Below are 21,972 nucleotides of genomic sequence, written 5' to 3' on the forward strand. Positions count from 1 at the left end.
TAGCGTCCATAGTAGAAGAGTTAGGTAATGTAGGAGAACCCTTAACTGGGCATGACAGCTCACGCCAGCAATCCAAGCACTTAGGAGGCTGGGCCAAGAGGATTGTTGTGAGTTGAAGGCCAGCCTGGGCTATAGAACAAAACTGTCTCAAGGGCATGATGGGGTGGGGTGAAATCCAAATGTAAGGACTAGCTAGTAATCTCACCTCAGCTTTTCTGCCGAGGAGTTCTTAATAAATCAAAGCCAGCATTTCTGCTAAATTGCCAAAAAGAAGTCTAAATAAGATTGGGGTAGGTCCTCTGGACAGCATGCGAGTGAGCGCGCGTGCACACACACACACACACACACACACACACACACACACACACACACACACCAGGCAACTTCCTTGTGACTAGGAGTAAGAATAAGAGCCTTATTGAAGACAAAGAGGGGACTATATTATTGAGGAAAGAGGATCCTTTGGAGTCTCTCAATGCATGCATCCTGAGTGGGCTTTTGCCTGTTGTTGAGTGTTGTTCCTGTCCAATTTTCTCTTCGTATCTTTTCCCCACCACCCATATTGCTGGGTTGTTGTTGACAGATGTACATCAAAAAGCTCATGGAGATCATTACTGTTGAAAACCCCAAGATGCCTTATGAGATGAAGGAGATGGCGCTGGAGGCTATTGTGCAGCTCTGGCACATCCCCAGCTTTGTCACTGAGCTCTACATCAACTACGATTGTGACTACTACTGCTCCAACCTCTTTGAAGACCTCACTAAGCTGCTGTCCAAGGTGCTGAGCACTATTACTGGCCTCTAGGAACTATCAAGGAAGGAAATCTCCCAGATGGTAGTGATGATGGTCACAGAGAAAGAGGGGTGCACTTCAGGTGGGGAATAGGAAGGACAAAAGCCTTTTGTACGGGTAGTGGAGAAGGCATGAGGTTTTGAGTTCTGGAAAAATAACTAGGTGAAGTATATTCTAACCTCAATTCTAATAGATCTGTTTTCTTCCCAGAATGCCTTTCCTGTGTCTGGTCAGCTTTACACAACACACCTACTGTCCCTTGATGCCCTGTTGACAGTTATTGATAGTACTGAGGCTCACTGTCAGGCCAAAGTCCTCAACACCCTCACCCAGCAAGAGAAGAAAGAGACAGCCAGACCTGGCTGTGAGGCCATGGATAGCATCCGGGAAACTAACAGTAGTGAGAAGCATCTCTTACTGTTCTCTCTCTCTCTCTCTCTCTCTCTCTCTCTCTCTCTCTCTCTCTCTCTCTCCCTCCCTCCCTCCCTCCCTCTCTCTCGCTTTCCTTTTCTTTCCTTTCCTCTCCTCCCTTGACTTTCTTACTTTGTGTTGACTTTGTCCTGTCAGAGCTGCTGCCCATATAAGAGCATGTAGCTCTTTTTGGCTTAGGACTCAATCTCTTCTTTAATACTGCTTGACTTCCTACCCACAAGTCTTCTTATCTTTTCCTGTTACCAGCTGAGAGAGCAGCCAGTGATGCGAAAGCCCCAGGCGTGGCCCCAGATGCCTTGGGCCTTCATTTTCCAAGTGGAGGATGGTTGTCAGCAGAACATGGGAAGCCAGGATGCAATGATCTGGAGGAAGCTGGTGACTCTGGGCGTGGGTATCAAGTGTCCGTGATTCTAATCCCCTTCAACTAGAGGGCTAGAGAGAAGCAGAAGTGGGAGGTGCAGGGACACAGAATGGCCTAAGGCCATATCTGAGAGAGACCTAGCACTTCACCTTGTTTTAAACCCCAGAGAAAGAAAGAAAAACTATTAGAGCCCTATAAGGTAGGAGACTGAAGACAAGAACATTTATGAGATTGCTCCCTTTTGCTGGGGTATCAGCATCAGTAACCTTGCAAAGATCTTAGAGATTTTCCTTCTTCTTCCATCCTAGTTGACAAAAAGTTTACCAGAAAGCCGCCTCGATTTTCCTGTCTTCTGCCAGAGCCACGGGAACTGATTGAAATTAAGAACAAAAAAAAGGTACCTGCATATCTGTGTTCCCCATTGTGTTGAGTGTCTGCCCACCCTCTGTAGAGCTGGTCTCTGCTTTAGAGAATGAGGGTGAGGGTGCTTTGAGCTGCTCCTTATACAGCTCCCAAGGCACATCGGGAGGTTTCTGGGACTGCACAATTCTCCTTCTCCTTGAAAAGCCTTTCCTTCACCCAAGCAAAGCTACTCCAGCTAACAGCCAACTACTCCTAGCTGTGCTGACAGAAGCTCTGGAAGCTGCTGTCACTTGGGCCAGCAAAGGTTATTGATAATCTCCATGTCCAGCATAGTGATTGGTAATAAAAAAGGGAACTGATATTTATTCTGGCACTTTAGTAAAGTCCAAATAATTGTTTGTTTATTTTTTTTTTCTTCAGTTGGAAAAACAAGAAAATTCTAATCATTACTGCCCTTCTTTTTTGTTGTTATTGTTGGTGGTGGTGGTTTGGCTTGGTTTTTTGAGACAGGGTTTCTTTGTAGCCTTTGGCTGTCCTGGACTCACTTTGTAGACCAGGCTGGCCTTGAACTCACAGAATTCCACCTGCCTCTGCCTCCTGAGTGCCGGGATTACCAGTGTGTGCCACCATGCCCAGCCTTAACCCTCCTTACTTTTTTCTTTGTCTTTTTCCCCTTTCCCAGCAGCAGCAGGTATCAGTTGTAAATATTAGGGTCAGGATATTTTTGGTTTTTCTAACATAAAAACTTGTAGTTAATCCTTTCTTCCTCTTTATTGTCAGATACATGTGTTTGGTTGCAGGTCTGTGACTAGATGTACAGGGACCAAAGAAATCAGTTAGTCTGCTTTGTCCTTCAAACCCAGGACCTTAAAAGCAAGGCAATCTGCAAAGGAAAAGTGTCTCAACTTGGCCATGACATAGAGGTGACTGACTGTAGAAGCCTGAGGTGGCTCTGAGACTGAAGAGAAGGCCTCGCTAATCAGCTTCCTCTCCATCTCCCTGGTCTCTCCTGAGAGAAGTGGAGACTGCCCTATGTATCTGTAGCCCTTGGGGAGGAGTGGGAAGAAGCTCCCTAAACACTGCCAGTGAGATAGGAAAACAGGAAAGCTAAGGCCAGTACCACCCATTCATAGCTGTGGAGCCCACAGAACCATGTCCAAAGAGCTCATTGGGTGAACAGCCATAGGCTGTGACAGTGTGGCCTACCCTGCCTGACTTAAGGGTACAGCAATTTCTGATACCTCTAGTCTTTGTCTTCTAGCTGCTGATCACTGGTACAGAGCAGTTCAACCAAAAACCAAAGAAAGGGATCCAGTTTCTACAGGAGAAAGGCCTCCTCACCATCCCAATGGATAACACAGAGGTAGCCCAGTGGCTCCGAGAAAACCCTCGGTTAGACAAGAAAATGATTGGAGAGTTTGTGAGTGACCGCAAAAACATGGACCTGTTGGAGAGTTTTGTGAGGTGAGGAAGGAATAGCAGTGGGGATTGGGATGTCACTCAGCAATGGCCCACTCCTTGAGCATGCATGAGCCTCACAAAAAAGAAAGATGAATGGGGGCAGTGCAGGGGAAGGAAAAAAGGAAGAAGAAATGTCTGTGGGGGCAAAGCATGCTTCCCTCAAAGGAAGTCTCTGCTGCTTCTTGCTGGTGAGCAGCTCACATATGATATTATATCTGCTGGAACAGAAAGGGAGGGCCTCAGGCTTTAGGAGCCCCTCCTGCCTGCCAATGGAAAGCATTTGCAGAGTAGGCTAGAGCGGGGTTCTGAGGGGTGAGGTGCTAAAGTGGCAAGTGCTAAGGTCAGGGATCTTGTTGAAAATAACTCGGATATACCACTCCTTTGTCAGAGCCCTCGCCCTCCTCTATTCCACTGAGAGAAAGCTGTGAAGGCCATACCTCCAGCGCCTTCATGCTGTTTCCTGTCTCTGTAGCACCTTCAGCTTCCAGGGCCTGCGGCTTGATGAAGCCCTTCGACTCTACCTGGAAGCCTTCCGTTTGCCCGGGGAAGCACCAGTTATTCACAGGTTGCTGGAGGCATTCACTGAGCACTGGAGGGTAAGTCTTGGTGTCAGAAACTGAGTCAAGGTTCCCTGATCAGTTTGAGGGCTTCTTTGTTCCCTCAGCTAAAAACCTCAGCTATTGCCTCCCAAGAAGATTGAGAGCCACACCGGGGGGCTTTCAAGGGAGCAGCTTCTGTTAAGAAATTGGCCATTTTCTGGGGTGGGTCCCCCCTTTTATACCAGTAGTTAGTCGTAGTGAGGATTTAGTTGGCTAGAAAAGGACATTGACATGATGGAGTCTTTGCTTTTTCAGAGTTGTAACGGCTCCCCATTTGCCAATAGCGATGCCTGCTTTGCCCTGGCCTATGCTGTCATCATGCTAAACACTGACCAGCATAACCACAATGTTCGCAAACAGAACGCACCCATGACCCTGGAGGTGAGCCTGGGTTCCAACCCAGACAGCAGACCCAATCAGCTTTGCAAGTACAGGAAAGATGCGGGAAATTCCAGGGTGTGTGGGAGACGGAGTTCTGTCATGGGAACCAGGGAGGGCTGACAATTGAGAAGCAGGACTGGGATGGAGAATTAATTGTTTCCAAAGTCCTATTTATCACAGACTTAAGGAGTTCCTTGGGTGCTATACAGCACTGACACAAGGGAAAACATACTGGCCTATCTCTAGGAGTTTCGCAAAAACCTAAAAGGTGTGAATGGAGGCAAGGACTTTGAGCAAGACACCCTGGAGGACATGTACCACGCCATCAAGTGAGTACACATGCAGAGTAGCGGGGTGTCTCTGTTAAGGAGAAACGCGGTGCTTCCTTTTCTTTTTTAGAGCCACACCCGTCAGGAATACTCACATGCCGCTTAGCTGGGTAGCCGCCTCTGCGACAGCTCATTCCTTGTTTAAAGAAGGCTGAACAATAGTGGGACTTCAGTATTCCAAGCTTAGAGTCCATACAAATTGGCTCTCTTGTGTTATGTGTTGAGATAGGGTAGTAGGGATTGAACCCAGGACTTCAAGTAGGCTAAGAATGTGTTTCATTGCAGAGCTACTTCTCCAGTCCAGAGTATTCTTAAGTGAGATATCATGACCCTGTTTCCTGAACCCAAATTACCTTGCTTCCCGGAGAGCTCACAGAATGTATTCTCTGGTTGAGAGAGATTGAGGTCAACACTAGAGGGTGAGGCTTGAATCGGAGACAGGACGCTTATTTATTTTGTTAATACCTTGAGATAGTCTCATTGAGCTCAAGATTGCCTCAGGTTTGCTATGTATCTGAGTCTGGCCTTGAACTTCTGACCTCTGTACCTCAGCTACCAAGTGTAGAATTATAGACAGATACTGCCCCGCTCCGTTTAGTTCCTTGTAAGTCAGGAAGAGTAAACGTTTATGCCCCACCCACAAAGAATATGAGATTTCAGTGCAGATCTGAAGGTTTGAGGTGGGACCTGGAGATTGTGGGTGCTTCTGTGCTCTCCCTGGCCCTAGTGCTGGGCTGGAAACAGATCACTTAGCTGCAGTTATGATGACTCACATGGATGCAAATGCCTGCATGGTGAGACCCCTTTTCTTAGTTTGGAAGCAGTGAGTTCTGAAGAGTGCAGCTAGTTCTTCCCTTCCTTTCTGACAGGAATGAGGAAATCGTGATGCCAGAGGAGCAGACAGGCCTGGTTCGTGAGAACTATGTGTGGAGTGTGCTTCTTCATCGAGGTGCTACTTCTGAGGGCGTATTCCTTCGCATACCTCCTGGCAGCTATGATCTTGACCTCTTCACTATGACCTGGGGCCCCACTATTGCTGCTCTCTCTTATGTCTTCGATAAAAGCCTCGAGGAGACCATCATCCAGAAAGCCATCTCAGGCTTCAGGTAGCCCAGCTTTGGCCTTGGTCTTCACATCTTGCTAAGTTACTGTGGGTTGCCCCTATGCCTCTTTGACTCCTGACTTACTTTGCTCAGGGTGGGATTTCTCCTGATTTTCTGGAGGGAGGCTGGAGCCTGGGAAATCTCAGCCTTAAACAGACTGGAGTTAAAAGTTTCTTTCTGTTACCCATTGGGCAAGAACTGATGGAAGGCTGCTTAGGAATTTGGGAGGGCTGAGTGGCCTTGTAGTGACTGTTTCTGTGATGGGGTGACATTACAGGAAGTGTGCCATGATCTCCGCCCACTATGGCCTCAGCGATGTGTTTGACAATCTCATCATCTCTCTGTGCAAATTCACAGCTCTAAGTAGTGAGGTGAGTTGGAGCAGGAACTATGTTTAGAGTCCCAAGGAAGAGTGAGCTTCAGCCTGTGGAGGCTACATCCACCATATCTACCCTCTGGAACAAACTTAGGCCATTTCTATCTTACAAGTTCTAGAGTGAGAATAGTGTCACTTTATGTAATGGGGTGGGGAAGAGAAAACACAGGAAGGACCTTCATCAGGTTGACCTTTCCCACTAATACTATAGAAAGACTTTCAGGGAGCCATGGGCTGAGACACCTGAAAGACTCCTTTTCCCAGACTTAACCAGCCCTGAGTCTCTTTCCATCCTCTTTTTTCAGTCTATTGAGAACCTGCCCAGTGTATTTGGAAGCAACCCTAAAGCCCACATTGCAGCCAAGACAGTATTCCATTTGGCCCATCGTCATGGTGACATCCTTCGGGAGGGCTGGAAGAATATCATGGAGGCTATGCTGCAGCTCTTCCGAGCCCAACTCTTACCCAAGGCTATGCTGGAGGTAATTCTCACTAGTGTCGAACATTAACAAGGCAAAGGCCCAGCCTCCTGTGCTGTGTGCAGAATAGCACTACACCTGGTGCATGCTCATTAGGAACACCTCACATAGAATACTACAGAGAGACGCTGTAAAGGAAGGGTGGCAGGACCACAATCGGTCACCTCTGAGATGGGGCACAGTAGTATATGGGCTGTCTACAGAGAGAAATCCAGAGGACTTTGCTTGAGCCAGGAAGCTGAGGAATGCAAATGACACACAGAAAGAAATGATTTTTTGGGGGGGGGGGGGGTTTGAGACAGGGTTTCTCTGTGTAGTCTTGGCTGTCCTGGACTTGCTTTGTAGACCAGGCTGGCCTCGAACTCACAGCGATCCGCCTGCCTCTGCCTCCCGAGTGCTGGGATTAAAGGCGTGTACCACCGCACCCGGCTGATTTATTTTTTTGAAGCAAGGTTTCACTAAGTTAACTAGGTTGGCCTTGAACTTACTATATAGCTCCTGTCTCAGCCTCCTCAGTGCTAAGATTCCAGGCATATTCCACCATGCCCAGATAATTTATATGTATGTACACCACATGCATAACTAGTCCCAACGGAGGCTAGAGGAGGGCAGCAGAGTCCCTGGAACTGGAGTTACAGATGATTGTTATCTACCACATCGGTGCTGGGAAGTAAACCCAGGTCCTCTGCAGTTGTAACAAGGGCTGTAACCACTGAGCCATCTTCCAGACCCCTAGAAATAAGTTATTCTTGTTCTGCTTTTTCCAGGTAGAAGATTTTGTGGATCCCAATGGCAAGATCTCTCTACAGCGGGAGGAGACACCATCAAACCGGTAAGGGCAGACCAGTGCCTGAGGGCCTTGGAGAGGAGGTAGTCAGGATGCTGGTGCTCACCAGGACGTGCATCCTTTTCCTACAGAGGGGAGTCAACAGTGCTTAGCTTTGTGAGCTGGCTCACACTGAGTGGGCCTGAACAGTCCAGTGTCCGGGGCCCATCTACAGAGAACCAAGAGGCCAAGAGAATGGCTTTGGACTGTATCAAGGTAACTGCCTGTCTGTCCTTCATGACAAACCCCAGACTCCTTCCTTCTAGAAAGATGTGGCCCTGTGAGCTGAAGGCTCGGGGACAGTTCGGCCCTCTCGCCTGCCTTTTGGAAATTCTCTTCCCTGTAGCCTTTGTTATAGAGCCCCTCCTCCTTGTGTCCCCTCTAGCAATGTGACCCAGAAAAAATGATGACAGAAAGCAAGTTCCTCCAGCTGGAATCACTGCAGGAGCTCATGAAGGTACAAGATGAGGAGGTCTGAGGAAGCAGCAGGGAAGCAGCAGGGTAGTGGTGTGGCCCTCAGTTTCTGTGGGACAGAGACGGTGGCCTGCTTCTCTTCCATTCCTACTTTCCCTGCTGGTGCCCTCTAGGCTCTGGTCTCGGTGACACCAGATGAAGAGACATATGATGAGGAAGATGCTGCTTTCTGTCTGGAGATGCTGCTGAGGATCGTGTTGGAGAACAGGTAGGAGAGGGCAGGTGAGGGCATTCTTCAGACAGACCCCAGACTGAGCTTGTGCCGAAAGGCTGAAAGCCGGCTTGATGAGTGGCCTCTGGGAGCGAAAAACAAGCGAAGCTATGAGCAGCAGGGGGAGCTTGTGCTTGGCTGTTTAGTGCATAATGCCAGTCAGTGAACTATGAAAGGCCTAGGAGACTTACTACCCAGTGGCCTGTCCAGTTGAGACTGTCCTTACCCTTTGTGATTTTTAGGGACCGTGTGGGCTGTGTATGGCAGACTGTTCGAGATCATCTATACCACCTGTGTGTTCAGGCACATGATTTCTGCTTCCTTGTGGAGCGAGCAGTGGTAGGGCTGCTACGCCTAGCCATCCGCCTGCTCCGGAGAGAAGAGATTAGTGGCCAGGTAAGTATGTGCATATAGGAGGGTGGGCAAGTGTGCAAGGACTAAGGCCACAGTGTCAGCTATGGATATGGCCTAAGGCAGAAAGTACATTTTGTAGCCCGGTGGCTAAGCTGAGGGCTAGTACAGTCTAACAGGAGGCACTGAGCCTGGAATGACCTTAGACATTAGCTAGTAGCACCTGTCTTGGCTCCTTGAAGTCTGCTTTATAGAGTTGGACTGCTGCTGTCTTTCAGTCTTGTTTCTGGGTTCCTGTTCTGTGTGTGTGTAGGGGGCAGTTTCTTATTCTTACATTTAGAACCCTAAAGGTAAGCTCTCAGGGTTCAAGTATGGAAGCAATCACTAAGCAGCAATTAGGTTCAACAGTCCCAAGACTTGAGGTTTGAACACAAAAGCCATATTTATAGATGATATATATGATGAACATACGGAAGTGGAAATTAACAGCCACATGGCGGCTCCAACTATCCACACTCTATTCCAGGAGGTCCAATGCTCTCTCTGACCTCTGCAGGCTCCAGGCTGCATATGCTGCATATACATGCATGTAGGCAAGATACATAAAAGGAGGAGCCTGGGTGGTGGTTTTGCATTAATCCCAGCACTCAGGGAGGCAGAGGCAGGTAGATCTCTGAGTTCAAGGCCAGCCTGGTCTACAGAGTGAGTCCAGGACAGCCAGGGATACACAGAGAAACACCCTTCCCCCCCCCTCAAAAAAAAGAAAAACTAGAAAATGCAGATGGGCATAGTGGCAAGTACCTTTAATCCCAGCACTCAGAAATCAGAGGTGGGCAGATCTCTGCAAATTCCAAGCCAGCTAGGGTTACATAGTGAGACCCTCTCTTAAAAAAATAAATACATTACAAAATGTCAATCAAAGACCCCTAAATCAAGAAGCCATACGTGGGATTAGAAGATTCAACACAATTAAGATGTCAATTCTTCCTTCAGTAGAAATGTAATGCAGGTTTCTATAACTATCCCAGCAAAGATGTTGGTGGACATAGAAAAGCTTATTCTAAAATTTAGAATGAAAGGCACAGGCCCTACAATAGCCAAACATTTTGACAATGAATTGGGAATAATCTACTTTGTTTGTTATTGTTGTGTTACATTTTTATTTCTTTTTCATGCATGAGTAAGGATGTATGTGTGCACACATATGTACAACAGGTGCACATGTGGAAGGCAGAAGACAACATGCAATCCTAGGATTTGAACTCAAGTTTTCAGGCTTGGCAGCAAGTGCCTTTGCCCACTTAGCCATCTCACCAATCTGGGTTTGGATTCAGTCTCACTCTGTAGCCCTGGCTTGACTGGTTATTTTGACTGAGGGTCATTAGACCTCAGGATAACCTCATAATCTTCCTGCTTCCATCTCCCTAAACTGGGATCACAGCTGTGCACCCCATACTCTGCCACTCTAGCCAGTATTGAACTTCATGGTAGGTCCTATTAGTAGGATTGGAGCCTAGAGAGATGTCTCCAAGGATAAGAGCACTGGTTCCTCTACCAATGGACTCTTGACTGGACCTTCAGCACCAGTGCAGTAGCAAGTGACCCTCTGGAACTCCCAATTCCAGGCATCTGATGCCTTCTTCTGGCCTCCATGGATAGTGCATTGGTATACATACATACATACATACAGTCAATAATGTAAGCAAAATACCCATACACATAAATAAATCTTAAATTATGTAGTGTTGGTGAAGAAATAGATGATCCAGAAGTAGACTCACACAAATATTTTCAACTGAATGGGTTTTGGTTGTTGTTTTTACTTTGGGTGTGGTGTTTGAGTAGGAACGGCCTGCACAGACTCGTGTGTGAATGCTTGGCCCATGGGGAGTGGCACTATTAGGAGCTGTGGCCTTGTTGCAACACGTGTAGCTTTGTTGAAGGAGATGTGTCACTGTGGGACAAGTTTTGAAGTCTCAGCAGTTGAGGCCAGTTCACTTTCAGCTGCCTGCCTATCTCATGTCTATCCCATGTCTATCCCATGTCCAGCACCATGTCAGCCTGCATGTCATCATGCTTCCCACCATGAGGATAATGAACTAAGCCTGAAACTATAAGCCAGCTCCAATTAAATGTTTTCCTTTATAAGAGTTGCCACGGTCATGGTGTCTCTTCACAAAAAAACAGTGGGTTTTGTTTTTTGAGACAAGATCTTTTTATGTAGCCCAACATAGCCATCTTCCTATCTTAGTCTCCCAAGTGAACTTTGACTTAAACATTTATTTTGTAGAAAACTTAAACAGATGATAAATGTAAGTACATAATGAAGGGGCTGGAGAAATGGCTCAGTAATAGAATACACTCGCTGTCTTGCAGAGGCCTTGGGTTTGGCTCCCAGCACCACGTAGTGGCTCACAACCTGCTGTAACTCTAGCTCCAGAGGATATGGTGCCTTCTTCTGATCTCCGTGGGCAGCAGGCGTGTTCATGGCACACATAGCATACAGACAGCCAAAACACTCATACACATGAGAAAATCTTAAGATCTAAAACTAAAGTTATTAGTTTATTACATTCTTCACTGTCTTTTTAAAAATCAAAGCTACCAGGCAGTGATGGCCCACACCTTTAATCCCAGCACTTGGGAGGCAGAGGCAGATGAATGTCTGGGTTCTGGGCCAGGCTGGTCTACAGAGTGAGTCCAGGACAGCCAGGGTTCACATAGAAATCCTGCCTCAGAAAGCAAAGCAAAACATGTCAAAAGCCTGAACACCTGCCCCCCCATCATGAGGACTTGGGCTCGTAACTCTCATTTCCGTCCTCATCACAGTCTAAAACGGGCTTATTTTGCTTATGTGCATGACCCTAAAGTCTTCTTTTTCCCTCAAGTGTCTACACACCAGCTTCAAAGTGAAGCATATAGAGAGATAAATGACGCTTCCTGCTCTTGTTACTGTACAAGCATCTGCAGTGACTAAAGAGCTTCGACAGCAACAGGAAGCAGAGAACACCTACTGCAAGACTGCCTGCCCCGCCCACACATGACTGCCCTTGAACTCACAGAGATCTACCTGCCTCTGCCTCCCCGAGTGCTGGGATTACAGGCATGCACCACTGGGCCCTGCTCCACAATACTTTTTGGGTTTTGTTTTTGTTTTTGTTTTTTAAAACAGAGTCACTTTATATAGCCTTGGCTGTCCTGAACTCACTTTGTAGGCCAGGCTGGCCTCAAACTCCACCTGCCTCTGCCTCCCAAGTGCTGGGATTAAAGGTGTGTGCCACCACAGCCCAACTTGCTTTTTTTTTTAAAACTTGATATTAGAGACACAATTCCTAAGAGGAAGGGTTGACAGATTAGACTTTATTAATGCTCAGAACTTTCAACCTATGAAAGCTTATTTGAGAAAGATGAAAAGGTAAGTTATAAAACAATAGACAATGTTTACAAATCATATATTTGAGAAAAGTCTAGTATCAAAGTGCAAAACATAGGTAAAAGATAGAAACATATTTCACAGATAATATCCAAATGGCCAATAAGTACATGAAATAGTATTAGCCTTTAGAAAAGTGCAAAAATAGCACATATTACAACGTACTTACCAGAAGAGCTAAAACTAAAAGTGATGATACCAAATGCTGGCAAGGGTACAGAGAGACTAGATTATTCATACATTTCTGGAGGAAATAAAAAATACAGTTACTCTATTGGCAGTTTATTATAAGACCTAATATCCATGTGCCATACAACCCAGAAATTACACTTTTGGGCATTTATCCAAGAAAAAACAGGCTTATTTTAGCGTTCAACCTGAAGCTGTGTTCATCAAAGCCAAAGTCTGAAGTCAGCCTTGATGACTTGCAGTAAGAGAGTAAACCACGGTACATACCTGCCACTTAACACAGCAGCCAGACGTGTAAAATGTGGAAGACCTCCGGGTAGGGAATCCAGTCCCAAACAATAATTCCATTTAGATAACATTTTGGGATCCACAGAGTTTGAAAAGTTGAGGACAGATTGCTAATTTTAGAAGTGGGGCAGAAGAGCTGGGCAGTGGTGGCGCACACCTTTAATCCCAGCACTTGGGAGGCAGAGGCAGGTGGATTGCTGTGAGTTCGAGGCCAGCCTGGACTACAAAGTGAGTCCAGGACAGCCAAGGTTAACACAGAGAAACTCTGTCTCAAAAAGAAAAAAAAAGAGAGAGAGAGAGAAAAGAAAAGAAAGGGGGCTGGAGAGATGGCTCAGTGGTTAAGAGCACCATCTACTCTTCCAGAGGTACTGAGTTCAATTCCCAGCAACCACATGGTGGCTCAACCATCTATCATAAGATCTGGTTCCTTCTTCTGGTGTGCAGGTGTACATGCAGGCAGAACATTGTATATGTAATAAATAAATCTTTAAAAAAAAGAAGAAGAAGAAAGAAAAAAGAAATGGGGCAGAGGAAAAGGATTGGAAAAGTGGCTATCAAGTGGCAGCATGGATCCCATGTTGTGAGACAGACAATCACCCACAGGTGATAAAATGTATAGACTCAGCACACACAGTGCACATATGAATCCAAGTAAGATTAGGGAAAGCTATGAAAACCAGCGGGCTATAGTGAGTTCTGTCTTTGTTGCCGTGTTATACTTAGTTCTGCCTCATGTCTTTTTATGTTTTGTTATAACTATACTAATAAAATGAATCATAGCCAAAGGTGTAGGTTAGCTGCAGCATGCTAACCTAATGCATGCAAGGCCCTGGGTTCAATTCTCAGTACTCCAAAAGAGAAAAAGACAAGACCAGACTAGCAACAGTTGAGTCTGAGCCAAACTCTCCCCACAAGCCTAAATGGCTAATGGAGATGATGAGTCAGGAAACTGTATCTATGTCCCTCCCACTTTCTGCTCCCCCTCCCACCCCAGGTCCTGCTCTCCCTGCGCATCTTATTACTGATGAAGCCCAGCGTGCTGTCCAGAGTCAGCCACCAGGTTGCATATGGGCTGCATGAGCTCCTCAAGACCAATGCCGCCAACATCCACTCGAGTGATGACTGGGCCACCCTCTTCACGTTGCTGGAGTGCATTGGCTCAGGCGTGAAGCCTCCAGATGCTCTACAGGCCACAGCCAGGGCTGATGCCCCTGATGCTGGTATGCCCTTCCCAGGGAGATAAACAGTTAGGATGCAGGGGTTGCTCTGGGAAAACAAAACGCAGGTCATTACGTTCAGCAGACTAAACACACCTGGTGTCTGCCATCTACATCCAGATCTTCCTGTGCTGGCCTGCATGAAGGCAGTTAAGCAGTGCAGAAGGCTATTAAGCCAAGTGTTACTGTAAAATGAAGCCCATTTTACAGCGGTATCTGTCCTTATGCTGCTACCTTTCCCTGACAGCTATTCTCACTGCTATCAGAAGCCCAAATTAGCTTCCTGTCCCATTTAGCCAAGAAAGTTGTCCAGGCCTCAACCCTTTGGCGACTGGGCCAAAACTCAGCCAGGCATGAGAGACGATGCTCGGCCTTGGCACCTTTCTCTGAGTCTGTTATCCGGTTCCATGTTCTCATGTCTCTGCTCTTACTCTGCTTTTTCCCTGCCTGGCTTAGGAGCACAGTCAGACAGTGAGCTCCCATCCTACCATCAAAATGATGTCAGCCTGGACAGAGGGTACACTTCCGACTCAGAAGTGTACACTGACCATGGCAGGCCTGGCAAGATACACCGAGCAGCCACAGGTGCTGACATGGTCAGCAGTGGTTGGTTACTGGTAAGTCTACTACCACGCTGGGCCCACAAGAAAAGTTCTGAGTTCTCAGAGGCGGTGACTGGCTTAGGGCAGGGCCCCAGCTTGTGTGGTGTGTATCTTACAGGTGGGGAAGGATGACATTGATAACTCCAAACCAGGAGCAGGACTCAGCAGGCCAGGCCCTTCACCCCTGGTCAATCAATACAGCCTCACAGTGGGCCTGGACCTGGGACCACATGACACGAAGTCCCTGCTTAAATGTGTGGAGTCGCTGTCCTTCATCGTTCGTGATGCTGCTCACATCACCCCCGACAACTTTGAACTCTGCGTTAAGACTCTCCGCATCTTTGTAGAGGCCAGTCTGAATGGTGGTGAGTCATCCCTGTTGAAGGGACAGTTGGGAGTGGTTCAGGTGGAGAGGGAAGAAAGCAGAGCATCTTTGCCCTCAGGTCATATGAATGTGACACAAGTCTTGCTCTGCTCAGGGTGCAAGTCCCAGGATAAACGTAGCAAGAGTCACAAATATGACAGCAAAGGGAACCGCTTCAAGAAAAAACCCAAGGAAGGCTCAATGCTTCGGCGGTCCCGAGCCTCCAACCAACATGCCACTCGGGGTGGACATAGTGATGAGGAGGAAGACGAAGGTGTGCCTGCCAGCTACCACACGGTGTCTTTACAGGTCAGTCAGGACGTAAGTATGGCACCCTTTACTTCTTTTCCTGCACCTGAGACTCAGAACCTGGGTGGGACCAGGGAAAGTCAGAGCTCAGAAGAAACACCCACTGTGCACTGCCTGTCCCCTCCACAGTGCTCCCCTTGCCTGCTTACAGTGCATTTGTTCGTTTGGAGATGGGGGTCTGTCTCACTCTATGGCTCTAGCTCACCTGGAACTCTTTGTGTAGAGCAGGCTGCTCTCAGACTCACAGATCTACCTGCCTCTGCCTCCCAAGTACTGGAATTTCAGGCATACACCATCACACCTGGCACTAAATTAAATTAGTATTCATTGGGCTCGGGATTTATCTGAGTGGTAGAGTTCTTGCCTAGCACATGGAAGACCCTGAGTTCAACTCCTAAAACTAATATGTATATTTAAAGTCTTCTTCATCTATTTAATACATAATAGGTAGCTCATGATACAAAATTCAGAAGATATAAAAGGATAGAATGATAGAATTGAGTTTCCATTCGTTCCTGTATCCAGCTACTAAGTTCTCTTACTAGAGGCAGCTACATCCCTAGCATAATAACTATTCTTCTGTCCAGGCTGACGAAAGTCTGGCTAGATAATTGGACAAACAGTTGCCTTCAGAGCAGCCATAGAAAGATGAAAGCGGGCAGGAGGGCTAGTCAGCAGTTACGAGGGCTTATTGCGCTTGCAGAGGCCAACAACCCAGCTGCATTCCTAGTGACCATATCAGGTTGCTGTAACTGCTTGTAACCCCAGTTCCAGGGACTCCAATGCCCTCTGGCCTCTGCAGGTACCTGTGTACACATGGTACACCTGAAGTCACACATGGGCATATCCACACATACACATAAATTTCTAAGAATAAGTTAATCAGGGCACTAGAGAGATGGCCCTGCAGTTAAGGACACTGACTGCTTTTCCAGAGGACCCAGATTCAGTTCCCAGCACCACATGGCAGCTCACAACCATCTGTAACTCCAGGCTCAGGGGCTCTGATGCCTTCTTCTAGCCTCTGTAGACACTGAATGTACCTGGTGCACACACATACATGCAGGCAAAATTCCCATACAGTATAAAATAATTAAATCTTTTTTTTTTTTTCCGAGACAAGGTTTCTCTGTGTAGCCCTGGCTGTCCTAGACTAGCTTTGTGGACCAGGCTGGTCTCAAACTCAGAGACCTGCCTGCCTCTGCCTCCCAAGTGCTGAGATTAAAGGTGTGCACCACCACTCCCGACTATAATTAAATCTTTTTAAAAAATAGAATAAATACACTTGGGAGGCAGATCTGAGTTCAAGGCTAGCCTAGTCTACAAAACTAGTTCCAAAAAGCTAGGGCTATGAAGAAAAATCCTGTCTTGAAAAAAAATTAACTAATTAATTTTTAACTGATTTTTTAAAAAGTTAAATCTGGCCTGAGCTAGGCAATGGTGGTGCACACCTTTAATCCCAGTACTTAGGAAGCAGAGACAGGTAGATCTCTGTGAGTTCGAGGCCAGGCTGGTCTACAGAGTCAGTTCTAGGACAGCCGTGGCTATACAAAGAAACCCTGTTTCAAAAAACCCAAAATAAAAAATAAATAAAATAGAGCCCAGTGTGGTGGCACATACCTTTAATCCCAGCACTTGGGAGGCAGAGGCAGGCAGATCACTGTGAGTTCGAGGCCAGCCTGGTCTATAAAGTGATTCTAGGACAGCCAAGGCTACACAGAGAAACCCTATTTCAAAAAACTAACTAAATAAATAAATAAAACAAATCTGGCCTGGCACTATTTCCCTTGAGACTGAGGCTTTGAGTTTTTATTTTTGCTTGCTTTCAGTTTTATTGTATGTGGGCACATGCACCATGGCACGAGTGTGACGGTCAGGGGACAGCTTTGTGGGTTGGTTCTCTCCTTTACCTGTGCTTAGATGCCAGGGTTAAGCTCGGGTGCCAGGCTTGCATAGCAGGCATTTAACTGCTAAGCCGTCTGTCTCACTAGCCCTGTTTGCTTTGTGTTTTGGGTTGCTTTTGTTTGTTTGGTTTGGTTTTTCAAGACCATATCTCTGTGTAGCTGTGGCTGTTCTGGAACTGTAAAATGAGATTAACAAGGGCAGTTGACATAACTCAGGTGAGAACTCAGGGAGATCATGGTGAAAGGAGAAAACCTGTTCCTACACGTGTTGTCACTCACACACACACATACACACACACACACACACACACACACACACACAACAAGTATTTAGGTTTTAATTATAATGAGATTAACAAATATAACTGTATCAGCAGGTATAAAATAGGATTGAAAGTGTCTTCTTGGAGCCAGAGAGATGGCTCAGCAGTTAGGAGCACTGGCTGCTTTCCCAGAGGACCTGGGTTCTATTCCCAGCACCCACATGGCAGCTCACAGCCATCCCTAACAGGAGTCCCAGAGGAGCCAATGCCCTCTCCTAACCTAACCTCCTCTGGCACTGCATGCACATGATGCGCAAACAAAACAAGTGTGCAAGGCAGGCATGGTGGCGCACGCCTTTAATCCCAGCACTCGGGAGGCAGAGACAGGCATATCTCTGTGAGTTCAAGGCCAGCCTGGTCTACAAAGTGAGTACAGGACAGCCAAGGTTAACACAGAGAAACCCTGTCTTTAAAATTAAAAAAAAAAAAAAAGGTGTGCAGACAAAACACCTGTACACATAAAAATAAATAAATTTACATTTAAAAAAATAGAAAGTGCCTTTCTGAGTGTGATCTCATGGTATTGGGTGGTCTCGGTGCACTGTCTTTAAATCTTTTCTACTATGAGTAACTCGACGTCTTTATTCCAAGAAACTGGCAGGACTAGAGCAGTGAGCTCAAGTTGAAGCAGAGGGTTTGTATTGTGAGGGGTGGAGTACGGCACAGCCTGTGTTACAGGCCCTTGAAAACTCAGTCAGGGATAGTATGGAGGGAGGGTAGGACCCACCTGAACCACCTTTGTCATGTCCTGCACTCTTTTCTGATCAGTTGCTAGACCTGATGCACACCCTGCACACGCGGGCAGCCTCTATCTACAGTTCCTGGGCAGAGGAGCAACGCCACCTGGAGACAGGAGGCCGGAAGATTGAAGCAGATTCACGCACCCTCTGGGCTCACTGCTGGTGCCCTTTGTTACAAGGTAGAACTGGGGAAGGATGCAAAGTGGGACAGGTGACATCAAGCTCAAGGAGGATCCTGACCCTGCTCTCACGATCAGGTATCGCCTGCCTGTGCTGTGATGCCCGGCGCCAGGTGCGGATGCAGGCCCTGACATATCTGCAGCGAGCCCTTCTGGTGCATGACCTTCAAAAGCTAGATGCCCTGGAATGGGAGTCCTGTTTTAACAAGGTAGGACTTCTTACTGGTCTTAAGAGAAAGCTCAGATCACAAGGCAGAAAGAGCCAGGCCACCTAAAGAGTTCCTGCCATCCACCTGCATCAGATCTCGGCTGTTCTCTGCCCATCCGCTGAGGCCCAGCTTCCCTGGGGCAAGGCTGCCCAACTGACTGGGCTAACGTGACATTGGATGCTCATCTGCCAGGTGCTGTTTCCTCTGCTGACCAAGCTTTTAGAAAATATCAGCCCTGCAGATGTGGGCGGGATGGAGGAGACCCGGATGAGAGCGTCCACACTGCTCTCCAAGGTATCGTTCACCACCCTACTCCCCCTCCTCTCCCCATCCCTGCCTTTTCCCACAGAGAGAAGCCAGGCCTTCTTATGGAAGTGCTCAAAGGCCCCGACTGTAGAGGCTGCCAAGGGATTCAGGGGGTTCTGGATTTCAGAGCAACCTCTGATTGAATACTTGCTATTCAATACTTTGGAAAGGTCCACAGAAGGTTCCTCTGCTTCTGTGGCTAAAGGGGGGCTGGCTGGTGGGCTCTAGGTCTTCCTGCAGCACCTGTCTCCACTGCTGTCGCTGTCCACCTTTGCCGCCCTGTGGCTCACCATCCTGGACTTCATGGACAAGTACATGCATGCAGGTTCCAGTGATTTGCTGGTATGTTCGGCCTCAGCCCAGTTCTCTTCCTCCTCCACATGCGGGCAAGACTTGCTGTCTGCCCCTGTGGCGGCCTCCCACTGACCTCTTTCTGTTCTCATGGTCCCACTGTGGCCCTGCAGTCAGAAGCCATCCCCGAATCCCTGAAGAACATGCTCCTGGTGATGGACACCGCAGAGATTTTCCACAGTGCAGATGCAAGAGGCGGTAGCCCCTCTGCTCTCTGGGAGATTACCTGGGAGCGCATTGATTGCTTTTTGCCACACTTACGGGATGAGCTCTTCAAGCAGACTGTCATCCAGGGTAGGGAGCCTGGTCTAATCTTACAAGGAAGCTCAAAGCTGAGTTTTCTCTGTTCACTGGAGGATGGGCAGGGCAATGGGTTCCCATTGGTCATGGTGGTGCACGCCTGTAGTCCCCAGCATGACAACATAGAGTTATACAGTACACGGTAAATGTGTACACGGTAAGTGGGTACACAGTAAATGTGAGGCTAGCCTTGGCTACCTGAGACTCTGTCTCAGAGAGTGGGTAGCCAGGATCCTGCAGGAAAGGAAGCACTGAGCATTGCCATCTGCATTCTCTGCCTCAGAGCCCATGCCCACGGAAGCTCCTAGCCAGAAACCTCTGGCCTCCACCCAGCTGACTCCCGCTGCTGGTGACCCCAGGATACCTGGCCATCCACCTCCCCCAGAGATACCCTCAGAAGTGGGGGCTTGTGGTGAGTTTGTCAGGGCTGGTCATCTGAAGAAAGCCTAAGCAATGCCCAGGGTAGCTTAGCATTACTGCTAAGATGGGGCCTAGAGACTGGGAAGGACTCACTGTGAGAATCCTATCTGCCTGCTCTTGTTACGGGAGCCAGCAGGACCAAGTACACTGTGAGGAGGCACCTGCTTAAGGTTTTCAGACTTAGAGGTGAGGACTGAGTCAGGGACCTGCCTATCAGGGATGCAGGAAACATCCAGACCAAAATGACCCTGATTGAGGAGTGCAGTGAAGGAGGTAAAGGTTGACACAAGGCAACTGGATGCTTAATGAGTTGTGTGTGTTTGTTTTTATATGGACAGATGAGTGCATTTTGGTATACCTTACATTGTTTGGTGACCAGTTCTATAAACGACATGAGCTTTAAGAGGCTTCCAATGTTTTTAGTCTGGGAGAGGAGTCAGGAGGAACATAGATTGGTAAATCCACTGAGAGGCTTGAGAGCTGCCTCATGCCAACCATAAAGGCTGACTACCCTGCCTTTGCTCTCCTTTCAGCCTCAGAGAAGCCCGAGAGCACCCGAGCTACCGGCAGCAGTTCCGTGGGATCACCAGTGGCTTCCAGCCCCAGCCGGCTGAGTCCTGCCCCAGAGGGACCTCCCCCACTAGCCCAGCCCCCACTAATCCTACAACCCCTGACCTCCCCACTGCAGGTGGGCGTGCCACCCATGACCCTGCCCATCATCCTGAACCCTGCACTCATTGAGGCCACCTCTCCAGTGCCTCTCTTAGCTACGCCCCGCCCTACAGACCCCATCCCCACCTCTGAAGTCAACTAAGGCAGGTCCTTCAGCCATCAGGACCGTTCCTTCCCACCAGGCATTCTAGGCCCTGCTTCCAGTATCAGGGGCCACAGAAGTCTTGAGGCCCAAAGCAAGCTGCTTTTGCTACTACTTGACAGGGGAAATGAAAACTTTTCTAGTCCCCGCTGGGAGCCACTTCCGGCTGCAAGACTCTCCTCTGCCATCCATTCCTGAGCTTCCAAGCTGAGAGTGGATGCAGGCATAACCAGTAGCCTCTGCCTCCAGCCTGGCAGCCCTGGGGAGGCACAGAGCCAGCCTTGCTGTGCCCCTGCAGTGCCTGCCATGTGCCCCCTGCCAGGCTAGGCACTAAAAGCCAAGCCCAACCACTCTGCACTTTGTCCCTCTCTCCATCCAGTCCCTTCAGCCCTGGGCCACCTCTTCCAGTTCTTCCTTCAGTGAACAGTTGGACAGATCGGACTTGATGAGGGTCTGCCACAGGAGCATGTACATATGGAACATGACAACAATGGACTTTTTATGATGTAATAAATGTCTTAGTACCAACACATTTCCTGTTGCTCTGCTCTTCTTTTGCATTTGCGTCAGGGCTGTATTACTGGCATATCCTGCCCAAAGCTTGCTTGGGCCTTGGAGAAATGAGTAAAGGGAAGCTGAACATAGCAACCCCAGCCAGAGGCACCCCACTCCCACTGCCGTAAAGGAGCTGTGTCAGGGGCTTAGGCAGTTTCATCACTGCGCCCAGAAAGGCACCTTAAGAAAGCCTGCGCCAGCCGGGTGTGGTGGCGCATGCCTTTAATTCCAGCACTCAGGAGGCAGAGGCAGGCGGATCTCTGTGAGCTGGCGGCCAGCCTGGTCTACAAAGTGAGTCCAGGACAGCCAAGGCTACACAGAGAAACCTTGTCTTGAGTAATCAAAAAAACCAACCAAACAAAAAACAAACAACAACAAAACACCAAAGACAGACAGCCCACTGACAATGAATTAGAAGAAGCCTAGCTCTCTGCTGTGGACCTGAGTATGGAAAGTGAGTGCCTAAATGCCTAGTTTATGTGTGGATTCATAAAGATCTAATTGTACCTTGCTAAACAGAAAGGAGGCATACGATTAACTGAAAGACATTGGATTATAATTAAAAAAAAAAAAAAAAAAAAACTACTGAATTAGATCAACCTGTACACTTTAAAGATGTTTGAGCATCAGAATGGAACTCAGGGAATGAGCTACATTGAGGAAAATGTTTTGCCTAAATTTCCACAAGTGATGAAAGACTATGCGTTCTGTCAAAATTGATAAAGATTCAATCAGAACAAGAGAAGATTCCACATGAAAGGCACGGCTCAAGGAAGGAAGAGACACAGAAAGACAACAATGCGGACAATGCAGAATGCACATGCCCCTGCATGAAGACAGCTCAGCAGACCTGCTGAAAAGGACAGATCCTTCATCAGACTGGCAGAATGGAACACCTTCATGCTGAAATGGACATTTACTGAAGACAGA

At 47.8% G+C, this 21,972-nt stretch overlaps 1 protein-coding gene across 6 annotated transcripts in view; it reads left to right on the forward strand.

Moving 5' to 3' along the window:
- Gbf1 (golgi brefeldin A resistant guanine nucleotide exchange factor 1) overlaps window positions 1–21,014 on the forward strand; it is a 134,067-nt gene extending 113,053 nt beyond the window's left edge. For 4 of the 6 annotated variants that reach the window (XM_051146684.1, XM_051146679.1, XM_051146680.1 and 1 more), the window contains 27 exons: window positions 584–778; window positions 1,004–1,193; window positions 1,472–1,612; window positions 1,895–1,983; window positions 3,211–3,413; window positions 3,883–4,006; window positions 4,265–4,390; window positions 4,637–4,719; window positions 5,589–5,825; window positions 6,100–6,193; window positions 6,504–6,680; window positions 7,445–7,509; window positions 7,596–7,719; window positions 7,889–7,960; window positions 8,091–8,185; window positions 8,431–8,584; window positions 13,444–13,669; window positions 14,123–14,283; window positions 14,387–14,633; window positions 14,748–14,953; window positions 17,937–18,087; window positions 18,166–18,296; window positions 18,489–18,590; window positions 18,831–18,944; window positions 19,067–19,247; window positions 19,537–19,665; window positions 20,207–21,014. In XM_051146684.1, the coding sequence (XP_051002641.1) occupies window positions 584–778; window positions 1,004–1,193; window positions 1,472–1,612; window positions 1,895–1,983; window positions 3,211–3,413; window positions 3,883–4,006; window positions 4,265–4,390; window positions 4,637–4,719; window positions 5,589–5,825; window positions 6,100–6,193; window positions 6,504–6,680; window positions 7,445–7,509; window positions 7,596–7,719; window positions 7,889–7,960; window positions 8,091–8,185; window positions 8,431–8,584; window positions 13,444–13,669; window positions 14,123–14,283; window positions 14,387–14,633; window positions 14,748–14,953; window positions 17,937–18,087; window positions 18,166–18,296; window positions 18,489–18,590; window positions 18,831–18,944; window positions 19,067–19,247; window positions 19,537–19,665; window positions 20,207–20,487 (4,098 nt within the window). In that variant the 3' untranslated portion in view covers window positions 20,488–21,014. The remainder of the gene's footprint in view (window positions 1–583; window positions 779–1,003; window positions 1,194–1,471; window positions 1,613–1,894; window positions 1,984–3,210; window positions 3,414–3,882; window positions 4,007–4,264; window positions 4,391–4,636; window positions 4,720–5,588; window positions 5,826–6,099; window positions 6,194–6,503; window positions 6,681–7,444; window positions 7,510–7,595; window positions 7,720–7,888; window positions 7,961–8,090; window positions 8,186–8,430; window positions 8,585–13,443; window positions 13,670–14,122; window positions 14,284–14,386; window positions 14,634–14,747; window positions 14,954–17,936; window positions 18,088–18,165; window positions 18,297–18,488; window positions 18,591–18,830; window positions 18,945–19,066; window positions 19,248–19,536; window positions 19,666–20,206) is intronic. The other 2 variants (XM_051146681.1, XM_051146682.1) reach the window with 1 other exon arrangement.
- The last annotated feature ends 958 nt before the right edge of the window (window positions 21,015–21,972 follow it).

This window comes from Acomys russatus, chromosome 5, assembly GCF_903995435.1.
Source record: "Acomys russatus chromosome 5, mAcoRus1.1, whole genome shotgun sequence".
NCBI lineage: Eukaryota > Metazoa > Chordata > Mammalia > Rodentia > Muridae > Acomys > Acomys russatus.